The sequence below is a fragment of the Priapulus caudatus genome, unplaced genomic scaffold (genome assembly GCF_000485595.1).
Source record: "Priapulus caudatus unplaced genomic scaffold, Priapulus_caudatus-5.0.1 Scaffold37, whole genome shotgun sequence".
In the NCBI taxonomy this organism is placed as follows: Eukaryota; Metazoa; Priapulida; class Priapulimorpha; order Priapulimorphida; family Priapulidae; genus Priapulus; species Priapulus caudatus.
The window spans coordinates 427323-440210 of record NW_014577098.1 but is presented as its reverse complement, the minus strand read 5'-3'; the positions used below and the strand labels follow the sequence as shown (position 1 = coordinate 440210).

Sequence of the window (12888 nt, the reverse complement as noted above, 5' to 3'; positions counted from 1 at the left end):
AACTCAACTCAATTACCGGCATCTGGTTTTTTTGCAGAACCATCAAAGCAGACACAAAGCCTGCAATAAGTCATCACCGCCACATATATAACAGAACAACTCTCCAGCGAGTCACTGCTCAGAGCACAATCAAACCTGTGTTAGTGGGCACGCCTATAAAAATAACAACCATCAATAAACGACGTTTTTTTTAGCTTTCCCTTGAGTAGCAGTTACACGGGTGAAATCACCTCTAAAATGGTTGCCTGTATATAAAGAGCACGTTTTGTACTCCCCTCATACATTTATATACAGGCAACTTTGACTGCAAGTCGTCATTTTACCTCAACAGAATGTAGAATCTCTTGTGATTGCTATCAGGGTGATATTGGGTGCACACCACTCTCTGCACAAGGTTTTGCACTAAACACTTGCCCCTAGCTTTTCAAACCCTATCATCACAGTCGCAATAATAGCAGAGCAAAACCGGAAATCTCGCTAACTTCAGCCGAAAAGTGGCAGTCAATGGCAAATGTGTTTACTCTAAACTGTACGTGCCAGAAATCCGCCGTTTATATTTTGTGGGAGTTCCTGGCACTGATAAACTGCGATGATAGCAGAGATAGCTAGCAGTTTTGATGTGTACTGTCCGTGTTGTATCAATAACATACATAATCTGCGAACAAAAGCATGCTCTATATGAATCTATATAGAGTCTGTCACAACTAAATAGATAAACGTAATGATTAAATCTGATTTCTGAGACTATTGTACTTATTATATAAAGGATTTGCTGGCTATGTCAATATCAGTAACGTACATACATTATAGGATTACAATGCTGTTTTCATTGCACACAATACATTGCTGTTGTACATGCTTATAAGTACCAGTTTGCAAGCAATTTTGATTCATAAACTGTAATTTTGGTTAGGCACCCCTATATATATATATATATATATATATACATATATATCAGGAGTAGATAATAGGGAAGGAGTGTGACTTCAATAAACAAGGGAAATTCGTCATTTACTAGCCTTAGAACACCTACGATTTACTATGCGTAACTCAACCAACTTGAGCTCAAATCGTACACAGTACATTCGGCTAGCATCGTGCGAAATCGTTTCCTCGTATACACCCGCAATCCGGAGATACAGACTAAAACGTACGACACGATTTTCCATTATGTTGCCAGCAAACTGAATGCGTAAACCGCCTAACTCAAAACAAAAGGCAGCTGTAAATAGGTCAAAGATTAGCTCAGCGAGCCACACCGCATCGCCGAGGGCGCAAGTCATTAGTAGCTGCCTTTTGTTTCGAGTTAGGCAGTTTAAACATTCAGTTTGCTGGCAACATAATGGAAAATCGAGTCGTACGTTTTAATCTGTATTTCCGGATTGCGGGTGTATACGAGGAAACGATTTTGCACGATGCTAGGCGAATGTACTGTGTACGATTTGAGCGTAGTGTAGTAAATCGTAGGTATTATAAGGCTAGTAAATGACGAATTTCCCTTATTTATTGAAGTCACACTCCTTCCCTATTATCTACTACTGATATATATCAAGAGTACATAATAGAGATTACTCTATTATGTACTCTTGATATATATATATATATATAATATATCAGAAGTGAATAAAAACAATATTTATTTTCATTCACTTATGATTATGAATTGTATGTATATTTACTCTGTAAAACAACCCACATCACACAAGCAGTTAACATACTGCTGAAAAAACCCTAACACATCCACAGCAATGTCTGCCTCGGCCACTGCCGGCGGCGCCCCCTCTACTTCAACACTGTCCAGTCGAACTCCAGATTCGACTTGTGCGTGACGGGCATGCAAGGCGACGACCCCTCTACTTCAACACCGTCCAGTCAAACTCTGGGTTCGACATGTGCGTGATGGGCATGCAAGGCGGCTGCACGAGGCTCCACGCCGCGCTGGCCGACGACCCCTCTACTTCAACACCGTCCAGTCAAACTCTGGGTTCGACATGTGAGTGACGGGCATGCAGGGCGGCTGCACGAGGCTCCACGCCGCGCTGGCCGACGACCCCTCCTCCAGCGCGGCGAGGCTGCAGTACGGCGTCCCGTTCATGATGCGCGACAGTGCCGAGTAGGTGCGTGGCTGCAGCCCGAGCAGGCCCCGCGTGTTCACCTCCAGCGACGCCGCATGCGCCACCAGGAGGACATCGCCGCCGGCGCCCTCTGCCGCAGCGTGGGCGACGGCGTGCCGCGTCGCGCGCTCGCTGCGAGCGTAGTAGTCGGCGAGCGTCTCGGCCGTCGCGAGCTGCCGTTCGTCGACGAGCGCGCAGTACGCGACGTCGACGTTGTAGCCGGCGTCGGCGAACTCGGCGGGGGTCATGAAGGTCGCGCGCCGCGCCTTGTACCAGCCCATCCACTCGAAGAGCGCCGGCTCGACGCGCAGCGGCACGCGGTCGCGCACCCCGAGTGCGCGCAGCAGCGCGTCCGCCGTCTGGACGCAGCGCAGCGACGGCGACACGTACGCGTGCGCCACCGTGCCGCCGCCGAAACGCAGCGAGTCGCCGACGAGGCGCGCCTGCGTGAGACCGATCTCGGTGAGCGGCGCGTCGCGGTCGTAGTCGTGCGGGCCGCCGCGGCGACGCGGCAGCGCGCGGGGCAGGTTCGCGTCGACTCTCACGTAGTTGCCCGCCGCGTCGAAGCACGTCTCAATCCACCAGTCGCCGCCGAACGTGAAATCGACGCGCTCGCCGTGACGCATGACGTACAGCCGCCGCCGCGCCGCCGCCGGCGCTCCCTGCACGCCGTTCACCGCCTCGACGACGACGCGTGCGACCGGGTACGAACGGTGCAGCCGCCAGACGCACGTCTCGGGCGCCCTCTGGAGGAAGTTGCCGGGCGTCATGCCGCGCACGCCCGTCCGCCACGAGGTGGCGCTCACCCAGCCGTCCTCGGAGGCGGCTAGGGCACCAGCGGCGACGTAGACGTAGTCGTCGATCGTCAGCTGCAGCTCGTCATCGTAGACGGGCTCGTAGTTGTGCGCGACGCGGTGCGCCTCGCAGCCGCTGAACCCCGCGTCGCGAGAGTACAGCCGCACGTCCCACGCCGTGCCGCTGGCGCCACCTACGTCCACGCGCCGGCACAGCCGCTCGAGCGTCGGCCGCTGGTGCGCGGCGAAGTTGCGTGCGAGCGCGATGCGCGGCGGCCGCCGCCGCGCGATGTCCTCGCTCGGCGCCACCTGGATGCCGGCGGCGGCGAGATCGCCGGCGAACGAGGCTGCGAGCTCGCAGAGGCGTGTAGCGTCGCCGTCGGCAACGGCGAGCCCGACGATGGAGTCCGGGATGGCGTGCTCGAGATGCATCCGGGTCGTGGGGTCGGCGGCGTCGACGACACGGCGGAGAGCGTCGTGGAGGAGGGCGACGTGGGCGTGCCTGACGGGGAAGAATCCCGTCAGCGGGATGTGCGGGGCGGCGCGGCACGCCGCGGCGTCCCAGTCCTTGATCATGTCAGCGGCGTGGGCGTAGAACTGCTCTATCTCCTGCAGCACGCTGCCTGCAAACACGTGCGCATATAACGATACATATACATACACGTATATTACTCAAACCTACATGCAACAACTATATACAGTGTGGCCCATTATAACGCAATCGTTGAGGTCCATAAAATGTCATTGCGAAAAAAGCAGGGTTGCGCTAAACCGGGTTTCAAGAAAATCAGCGTCTAAACTGACCCAATGTTGACCTAACATCCTAAAACAGAGCAACAAGTCATGTAAACTCATTTAGTTGCACGATCTATAGTTGGCCAAGTCCAATGACTCATCGCGTTATATATCCAAATTCATGTTAAATCGGGGGACGTAAAATCGGGGTTCACTGTACACTACACATTCACTTACATTATACATAAAAACCAATTGGGTGAGACCTACTTTAGAAATGACATACATACATGATGGGAATTAGGATTAGGTTAAGGTTAGGGTTAGCATTGGGATTGTTATAGCAGGGCTCGACACTAGCGCTGGCCCGATGGCCCGTGGCCAGTAAAACTGAACGTCGGGCCAGCAGAATTTTAGAAATGCAAAATTTTGGTGGACCCATCGAGCCACTAAACTTTCTAAGTGACTATGTAAGAAAAAGTATAATTTTCTTACGTGAAAATCTTGTGCGTGCGTACGTACGGTATGTGTGCATGTATATGTGTAGCTACAGTGTGTTTACATGACTACGTGGTGTACGTGTGCATGAGCCGCGATAGCTAGAACAATACGCAAACAATAGTTACAATACAATGCGCGTGACCGCTGCAATATGCAGGAATGAGATTGGAGAATTTAATTTCCAGCTGAAATTGAAATTAGCAAACAGAGGAGCAAGCAATGCGAGGACCGTAGGTCATGCTCCCCCGAATTTTTTTTTAAAAGAATGGTGCAATTTGGTGCATTCTAAGCTATTCTGAACACATTATAGGAAACTCTTGAATCACCTTTTCAAGTTGTCAAAAGGAACAAACGAATTATGAATAGGAAATCAGGGGCCTGAAAATAGAGTAAGTTTTTTTATTAAATGTCTAGACATAATGATATTTTTCTGTTTCCACCCGTCGCTTGCATTGTTTTACTCAGACATAAGCTGCCTTGCTGCGACGAGAATTGTATGAAAAAAACACAATGCGAATGGAACAATCAGTGCATAGTCATGCACACAACATGCACACAGCAACAGGTAAACCCGGCCCCAGGCCAGGGATGGTCGTTACGTGATCAGCTACCTCAAACGACTGCCCCTCTACTGCAGCCTGTGAACGAGGATTTTCTTTTCTGGTACACAAAAACAGATACACTGTATACTTCGCTGTCAGTCTACTGTCTACACTCTACAGTCTACAGTCAGGTGCTGTTGAGCAGTTGAGGGTATATATTTTAAATGTTTACATTGTTACCCCCCCTCCCAATTTTCTCAACGAATTTAGACGTTTCACAAAATCGACCCCTGGGACTGTCAAATCCGCGGATCCGCGGAAGAATCTCATCCCTGAATATGGTGTGATGCGATGTATGCGTACTATACGGTAGTTTGGGTCTCGTATGCGAGAGAACTTTACGCGTAAAAATATCATTCGAGTCTTCTGCATATAAAGTGAATGCGTGTCGTTTCTGTTCTAGTTTCTGCTTGTGCTCGTGGACCGGTTAGCATTCGTCATTGGTCCAGTGCATTGTAGCGTGCAGTGGAAGAAATCGATATCATAACACACGCAGCTCTGCGTACGTACGTATCAGTGTTCGAAATATAGTTAATGACCCTGTGACCTTGACATTGGGTGGAAGTGGCTCAGAATCAATAGGGTTCTCTCGCCCCATAAGATGCAACTGTGGACCAAGTTTAAAGTTTCTTCCTCTTACGGTTCCTCCTCGATTTTTAATGTTTTTCTTTGTTTTTTGGGGGGGCCAGTAACTTTGCTTTTCGGGCCACCAAAAATTGAAAATTCATGATTTTACTGGCCCGAACGGGCCACTAGAAAAAAAGTTAGTGTGGAGCCCTGGTTATGGTAATGAAGTATATTGACATCATCGTATATGTATTGAAGTCCTAAAGTGGGCTCTAGCGAAATCAATGTATTAGATAGTAACGTGACGATACTGCATGCCCACAATTTCAGATGCTGCAACAATATTATCCAAACAATTAATCCAAAAAACTAACAGAACTATGTATATATCTATGTAATACATCAAATCGTTCTATATTTTTCATGTTAAAACTAGATGAACCTGCTCACAATTTCACAGATATTGTCAAAATTATCAATTGCTTGCATATAACAGTGACGTAACCAAACTATATACACAACATACCACCCCTTACGAACTTACAATGTTACATATCCCATATTTACCTGTTGGACACATGAGGAGCACGTATTCCCGGGGAGACTGGTCATCCAATAACGGATCATTGGCATGATTCAGCAGCCACTGTGCTGCTTCCTGTGCTGTACCGTTTCCTGTTGCTGCAACAGCCTTCTCCGCTCTCTCCTTCGAGAAGCCCATCTGGATCAATACCTGAAAAAATGTTGCAGCTAGTATAATGCATGCATAAAATTGATCGATAAGTAATGGTACTGCGGCAGTACCGGTCGGTGAAAATGAAAATGTTGAGTCTATGCAATCACAATCATCCCATCAAATCAATGCACGGCTACACCATCATGGCAAACCCGGTCCAAGCCTAGTTTAGCACCTCAGATTAGTGACATAATAGTGTAGCATATGGCCCGTAGTCCGAGTTTCCTCTGACCAATGGCAATGACCACACCAAACCACCAAAATCGTCGGTGTGGGCATTGGTCAGAGGAAATTCGGACAAATTGCGGGGATGCCAAACTAGCTTTGCTCCGCAAAGGCCGATGCATTGCAATGCCATGGTAAAGTTCAACCTACCTGCACAGAAGAAAAACACCGTTTCACTGTCTGACTCTGAGGGGTGAAGTTTTTAGACCGTCTTCTTGGTGGACTTGTCGAGCCATAGCCCGTTACCATAGCCATAGTTTCGTTACGTTCGTAACGTATTTGCAGAGTGAGTGGTACAGCTGGGTACGGAAAGGTTATATTATAGTTATATAGTTTGTTTGCTTCAGGGGTTCTTTCTCGGGTCACTGAGGTAATTCGACCGTAACGCGACAAAGCCACCGCGGCTACATTGTAGTAGACTGGTACTCGCTCCCATCTCGATTACTCGATGGGTTACCCATCGAGTAACTAAGCCGAGAGGTGGGACCGGGTACCAGTCTACATTAGTAAGCCTACATGATACTCCGAAACGGACCGAAAGGGACCAAGAACTCGACGGACATCATAACTATATAATTGACCGGCAAAGGTTTTAACTGGGGAGATTTAATGCTACTAATCATCGTAATTTTATTTTGTTACTTGAATAGCTCAAAATGACAATAAGGACCTAAAGAATTATAATTAATATTAAATGGAAAAACATAAAACGTGAAATAACCGAATGGTATTTTGTTAGTGCTGATCGCGCCCTCTAGCGGATCACTATATCTCCCTGTGAAAAATCATAATAAAATTCCATCAAAATTCATTAGTAAATATATTCCTCGTGTTACTGGTCACAACGGTCGTATGAACACAAAAGAGGAGATCATACAAGACTAGAACAACAGCTATAGCCTTGCGCTGTAGTCGTAAAATCAAATATGTCGAGTATCGAATATGTCACATAATGAATAACAAAACCCTGGCCTATGTAAAAACCGTACCGCGGCGAGTGAGTGTAAACCAAAGATCGTAGAGTGAACTACGAAACTAACGAACCTACGGCACTCTAGAATCTTTGGTGTAAACTGTGTCAGTGTGTGGTGTAGAGTGCACTGCTAATGCAATGGCAATGCGTGGTATCGACCGCGGCGTGACATCAACAAAGCGGTCATTTCTGTAAGTTGCGTATAGCTATATTCACCTAGCTGCTTCGGCCCAAGGATAGAGAACTTGGGTCGCAATAAAACCAATGTGCCTAACCGGGATGACATTGGTTTTATTGGGACCCATGTTCTCCATCCTTGAACCGCTGCTTCAATGAAATGGAGGGATAAGAAATCATTTATAAATTATAGTGGTATTTAGGGTAATACGGTACCGAGGAGCGTACCCAGTGTACGTCTCCGGTGTCACGGTCTGAGATTACCCAGTCTGAATTACCTAGCGGCTACTCTCACACACTACACGCCAACACACATCACACACACACACACCGTGTGTGTAGTCGAGTTCCCGCCCCACCGGCGAGTCCGAGTCCGAGTCCGAGTCCGCGACCAGCCCGATCGCGAGTCGCGAGTCCGATCGCGAGTCCGAGGTCGCACCACCCGAGTCGCGTCGACACGCACCCGAGTCGAGTTCGAGACCGGAGTCCCGGTTTTGATAAAAAAAGAAAAGGGGGGCACAGACCGAAAAGGCCATGTCACCTTCTATGTATGTGTTTGTTCAATAATGGGGGGGGTTTTCCTGTCCGCTGGAATCTGTCACTTGTTTGCATAAGAAACGAAAGACCGATAGAACTTGCAGGTCAGTCGACACTTTGGGACCAGCATATTTGTTGTCGACTTAGGAAATACCGTGTGTGGAAAGTTAAAATAAAATAAATAAAATTGTGCAATTATGCATTGTTTACGCTACGAACATATCGATCTGTATGTAGAATGCTTAGATTAGTGGGCCATCATCCGACTTGCTTATGAGATTTGATCTGGAAGCGCACCGTACGCATCGTAACATTCGAAAGTGTATTAGTCAGCCCGAAACACACAGAGACACGAGTTGCATACGTAAACGCTTTCAAGGTAAACGGATCCATTTGTGGTTTCACGGAAGGACACGCTTGTTTGAAGCCAAATGAGAGAGGTGCTAGATTAGTACCTAATACGTAGTACCGTACTCTTCGAAGTGGTAGAGGTCATATAGTAGTGACCTATAGTACTCGCACATGAGGTTCATGACATCGATTTCTCCCTTTCTGCTGCTTATAATTCACTTGCCGCCAGCCCAGTAGCAGACGATTGATTAACCGGCCGCGCACTGTGTCACATTTTATGCCCGTGTTGAATAGCGAATGATGCGCGTCGAACGTGCTATCGGCCCACGCGCGATTTAAAGCGCGCAACAGCAATCTACGAGCTACTATGTATGTAGTGCCTCGAGCCGTCTCGACGCGAGTCTCGATCCGGAGGGCTCGCGTCCGAGTCCCGAGTCCGCGTCATTGACTCCGAGGCCGAGACCGAGACCGGAGACCAAGGAAACCTGTCTGCGAGACCGGTCTCCGAGACAAGACCGGTCATCGAGACCTACAACAGATGACACCACACACACACAGCACACACACCTCACATCAATTGACATCACTTCGCCTTGGTGATTCTCCCGAGTTTAACGCAAGCCAGTGAGATAAACACCGAAACCTGGTGTTTTATGTTGGCTAAGTGGAGTCCTCGGTACTGGAAGAAGATATTGGTTGTGACAATCATAAACTGCATGCTAAATCTTCAGCTGGTTTACCTACTACGTGTTTACAGATTACCTTCGCACCAAGGGCAAATGGTTTGTCCAGATTGTAACAAAACAATGGCTATCATTAAAAGGCAAAGTTACCAACCGGCCGTAACTCGAAATTATGTGATGTAATATAAAATTGTGATATGCTTGTAGGTTTAGGATTAAAATGATTCGTATTGCATCGATAGTGTATGTTTCCACGGACTTGTTTCTAACAGTGTTTGTTTCTAGAATATATATAGAAGCTTCGTGAACTAGTTTGTTCATCGTGATTACTAATTAGTAGCATAGACCTAAGTGTGTTTCAAGACTTGTTTATTTAGTACCTTATCTGGTAGAACGTAATTAATCAGGTTGCGTGGAGTTGAGGAGGGAAGCAGGAGGGAGATAGAGAGGAGGAGGAACGAGACAGAGAGAGAGAGGAGCGGAGGAGTGAAGGGAGAGAGACGAGAGAGAGAGAGAAAGGAGAAGACAGAGAGAGAGAGGCGGAGAGAAGGGAGGGGAGAGAGAGGAGGCAGGAAGGAAGAGTGGGGAGAGAGCGCGGAGGAGAGCCGAGAGGGAGGGAGGAGAGAAGAGGAGAGCAGAGAGGGAGGAGAGAAGACAGCGAGCGATGAGAGAGAGAGGGAGGAGAGACCGAGATCAGAGAGGGAGAGCGACAGAGAGAGCGGAGGGAGGAGAGACAGAGACAGAGAGGAGGAGCGGACAGAGAGAGAGAAGAGAGAGGAGGAGAGAGAGAGAGAGGGGCAGAAAGACAGAGAGCAACGAGGAGGAGAAAAAGAAGAGCAAGAGAGGGAGGAGGAAGAGGACAGAGAGCGAGAGAGGGAGAGGAGGAGAGCACGAGAGAGAAGAGAGGGAGGAGGAGGAGAGACAGAAGAGGAGAAAAAGAGAGGGAGAGGAGGACGCGACAGAGAGAGAGAGAGAGAGAAGAGGAGAGAAGGGAGGGAGAGGAGAAGAGACAGAGAGAGAGAGGGAGGAGGAGAGACAGAGAGAGAGGAGGAGGAGGAGAGACAGAGAGAGAGAGGGAGGAGGAGGAGAGACAGAGAGAGGAGGGGGAGGAGGAGGACACAAAACATCAAGAAGAGATGAGGAGAGAGAGACGGGAGAGGAGAGACGAGAGTGAGAGACGAGGGTGAGGAGGAGAGAACAACGAGAGAGAGGGACAGAGAGAGACAGAGAGAGAGAGAAAGAGAGAAGAGAGAGAAGAGAGAGAAGAGAGAGAGAGGGAGGAGAGAGAGATGAGAGGGAGCGAGAGACAGAGAGAAGAAGAGAGAGGAGAGGGAGGAGGGAGGAGAGACAGAGAGCCGAGGAGGAGAGGAGGCAGAGACAGAGAGCAAGAGGAGAGACAGAGAGGAGACATAGGATGGAGGAGGAGAGGAGGAGAGACAGGGTAGAGAGGATAGAGAGGGGAAAGAGGAGAGACAGAGAGAGAGAGAGCTATGAGAGATGAGAGCGGGAAGACAGAGAGACCAGAGAGGGGGAGAGCAGAGAGAGAGAGAGAGCAGGAGAGAGAAGAGGCGGAGAGACAGAGAGGGAGGAGGAGAGACAGAGACAAGAAGGAATTGACTTGACAGGTTAAGTCCTCAACTTCATAAGCGTCATCATACAACATTTGAAATCTGGACATAGAAGAACAGTAGGTTAAGAAACTGCTCGCAATAGAAGAATATATGAACAGTACAGTCATAAAGTCGGGTACCCTGTGAAATATTTAATTTATCATCATTTCCTCAAATCATTCATCAGTGAAACGCTGCTGTGCTCATTGCCTTAAACTCCAATTTTCCATTCTTAGAGTCTGTAGCCACATAAGGTCTGGCGTCATACAGAGGTCCGTAACATCTGTCGGGTGTGAATGCCATCTCCTCTGTGACTCACTTCTCATGTTCTCCTGATTAGTTATAAGCAGGCAAGGTATCGAAAGAATTCTCATCTTTTTCCCTATCAGAATAGGTATAGTACATCCGCTATCCTACAATAATTCACGCATTTTCAGATTTTCGTCGTGAAATGTTGGAGATCTCTCTTAAAGCTGAACTTTCCACGCGTATCCAGTCGACAGAAGTCGCTTACCATGATGCCAACATGGCCGCGCTTGGTTTTGATAACGCAAAAAACGGTTGGCGGGCAAGGGTCTCTGTTACATACATGTTACAGCCATTTCAAATACTACATATATATTTAACTTTAATATATATAATTTGATACGTAGGTAGTATACTTTGGTACACAACTTTATACTTAAATTAAAGGGATCCTTTACTCTAGGTTCTAGGGTTATTTTCAGTTAATTTAGGTTAAAATTTTGCTACATAAAAAGTCTCATGGTTCAATCGCCATTAGAAATTTTTTTTTTTAATGTTTTAAAACTAACGACTACAGTGATTACAACGACGGTGGCGCCACTCAAAGTGCACGATCTGAAAAGTTGCGCAAAACGACTTTTCAGCTAAGGGCTACAGACCGAGGGTGTTTCTTATTTGTTAATTTAAAAGCAAAAGGATTGTAATATATCTTATAAACGACATATAGTTTCAGTTATATTATGGATAAATTTGTCCTAAAATGAACATTGTTTGGTTAAATAGCATTTAGGTATAAATATAATTGCACATTTGTGATTAGCCTTCGGTCTGTAACGTGCAACTGTTTCAGGGTGGCAGCACGGTCGCGGGTGTCAATGGCGCCGTTCAAATTTCGTAGCGTTGATGTATAATTAATTATAACAATTAAATTAGGTATCTAGTAACAAGTACGTGTGGGTATAGACGATTTGTTATACAGTAAGTACAGTTGTATGCAGTAAAATCCTAGAGTCTAGTATCCCTTTAATTTACATTTGCATGTTTGGGATCCTATTACATATAAGTTCGCAATCAAGACTTAGTGCATATTGAGGTATAGTATTTATAAGTGGTTCCTATCATAAACTGTGGAATATAGAAGCCCTTTTACCATAAAGTTTGCTCATATTGTTATTTGTTTGTGCTATATACTTTTCAATGTTCATATAACATGTTTAATATTGGCTTTCATTGCTGAAAAAGTTGGTCTAACGTTTTCAAGTCTGCATCTATAAATGGTGAACTTAGATATGTGTATACACAAGTTGACGACGATTAATATCTAAAAATTAATTTCCATCTTCCATCTCTATTATTTCCATGATCGTGCCATGATCATGATGCAGCAGTTTTAGTTATTGGTGGTAAGATGTAATGTCATCACAAAAAACCAAATGTGCCATTTCTGCAACAGTATAGAACCAATAACAAAAGACTAGGATACAACTATTTTTTGCATTTGTAGAAAATCTTCGGTGTCTTGGGGTTGGAGGAATATACCGGTAACTAGAGGAATGCACGTCACTGCTGTAGCAAGAGACAATACAAGCTCGAACGAATGGCTGATAAGACAGAGTCGAGACCCCTACGTGAAAATGGCAAAGACAAAACATTATCGTGCACGCAGTGCTTTCAAACTCATTGAGATTGATGACAAGTACAGGTATATATATATATATATAGTACAGTCTTCATGAAAAACTCTGAGCTACTAGCCCTTCGGGCAAGTATTCTGTAAAATGTACATGCCCGAATGACATTCTAGTTGCCCATATATTTGCATGAATATTTTTGGAATATTGAGTAAAGAAGTGTACACCAGATAACTTCTAGACACTGTTCGTTTCCTGTGTTAACATTTTGTTATTTTAAATTAAGAATTTAAATGGCCAGTTTTTAAAGCGGGCAAATGAGCTTGCAATGTTTACATGCCTGCCGAGGTTTCTACACGTCTCCGGCTTCGGACACCTGGCTAAATTCGAAGACACACACATATAT

The 12888-nt window shown here is 46.5% G+C and overlaps 2 protein-coding genes across 2 annotated transcripts in view; one reads left to right on the top strand and one right to left on the bottom strand.

Annotated features, from left to right (window-relative positions):
- Positions 1–1954: 1954 nt before the first annotated feature.
- LOC106818667 (protein UBASH3A homolog) lies at positions 1955–6671 on the bottom strand. Its single transcript, XM_014823357.1, has 3 exons — positions 6425–6671; positions 5881–6046; positions 1955–3531 (listed from the first exon to the last, which is right to left on the bottom strand). The coding sequence occupies exons 1-3, from the start codon at positions 6527–6529 to the stop codon at positions 1955–1957; spliced, it is 1848 nt and encodes a 615-aa protein (XP_014678843.1). The 5' UTR covers positions 6530–6671.
- Positions 6672–7038: 367 nt separating this feature from the next.
- Positions 7039–12888, top strand: part of LOC106818938 (rRNA methyltransferase 2, mitochondrial-like) — an 8933-nt gene continuing 3083 nt past the window's right edge. Inside the window, exons 1-3 of the mRNA XM_014823608.1 lie at positions 7039–7275; positions 7341–7438; positions 12356–12553. Of these exons, the coding sequence (XP_014679094.1) occupies positions 7386–7438; positions 12356–12553 (251 nt within the window). The 5' untranslated portion in view covers positions 7039–7275; positions 7341–7385. The remainder of the gene's footprint in view (positions 7276–7340; positions 7439–12355; positions 12554–12888) is intronic.

Excerpts from the sequence above, each read along its gene's own strand:
- LOC106818667 (XM_014823357.1), bottom strand. The coding sequence starts at position 6,529 with ATGGCTATGGTAACGGGCTATGGCTCGACAAGTCCACCAAGAAGACGG. Across the intron at positions 6,047-6,424 it reads GGTGTTTTTCTTCTGTGCAG|GTATTGATCCAGATGGGCTT; the intron begins GTAGGTTGAACT and ends ACATTTTTTCAG. Across the intron at positions 3,532-5,880 it reads GCTCCTCATGTGTCCAACAG|GCAGCGTGCTGCAGGAGATA; the intron begins GTAAATATGGGA and ends ACGTGTTTGCAG.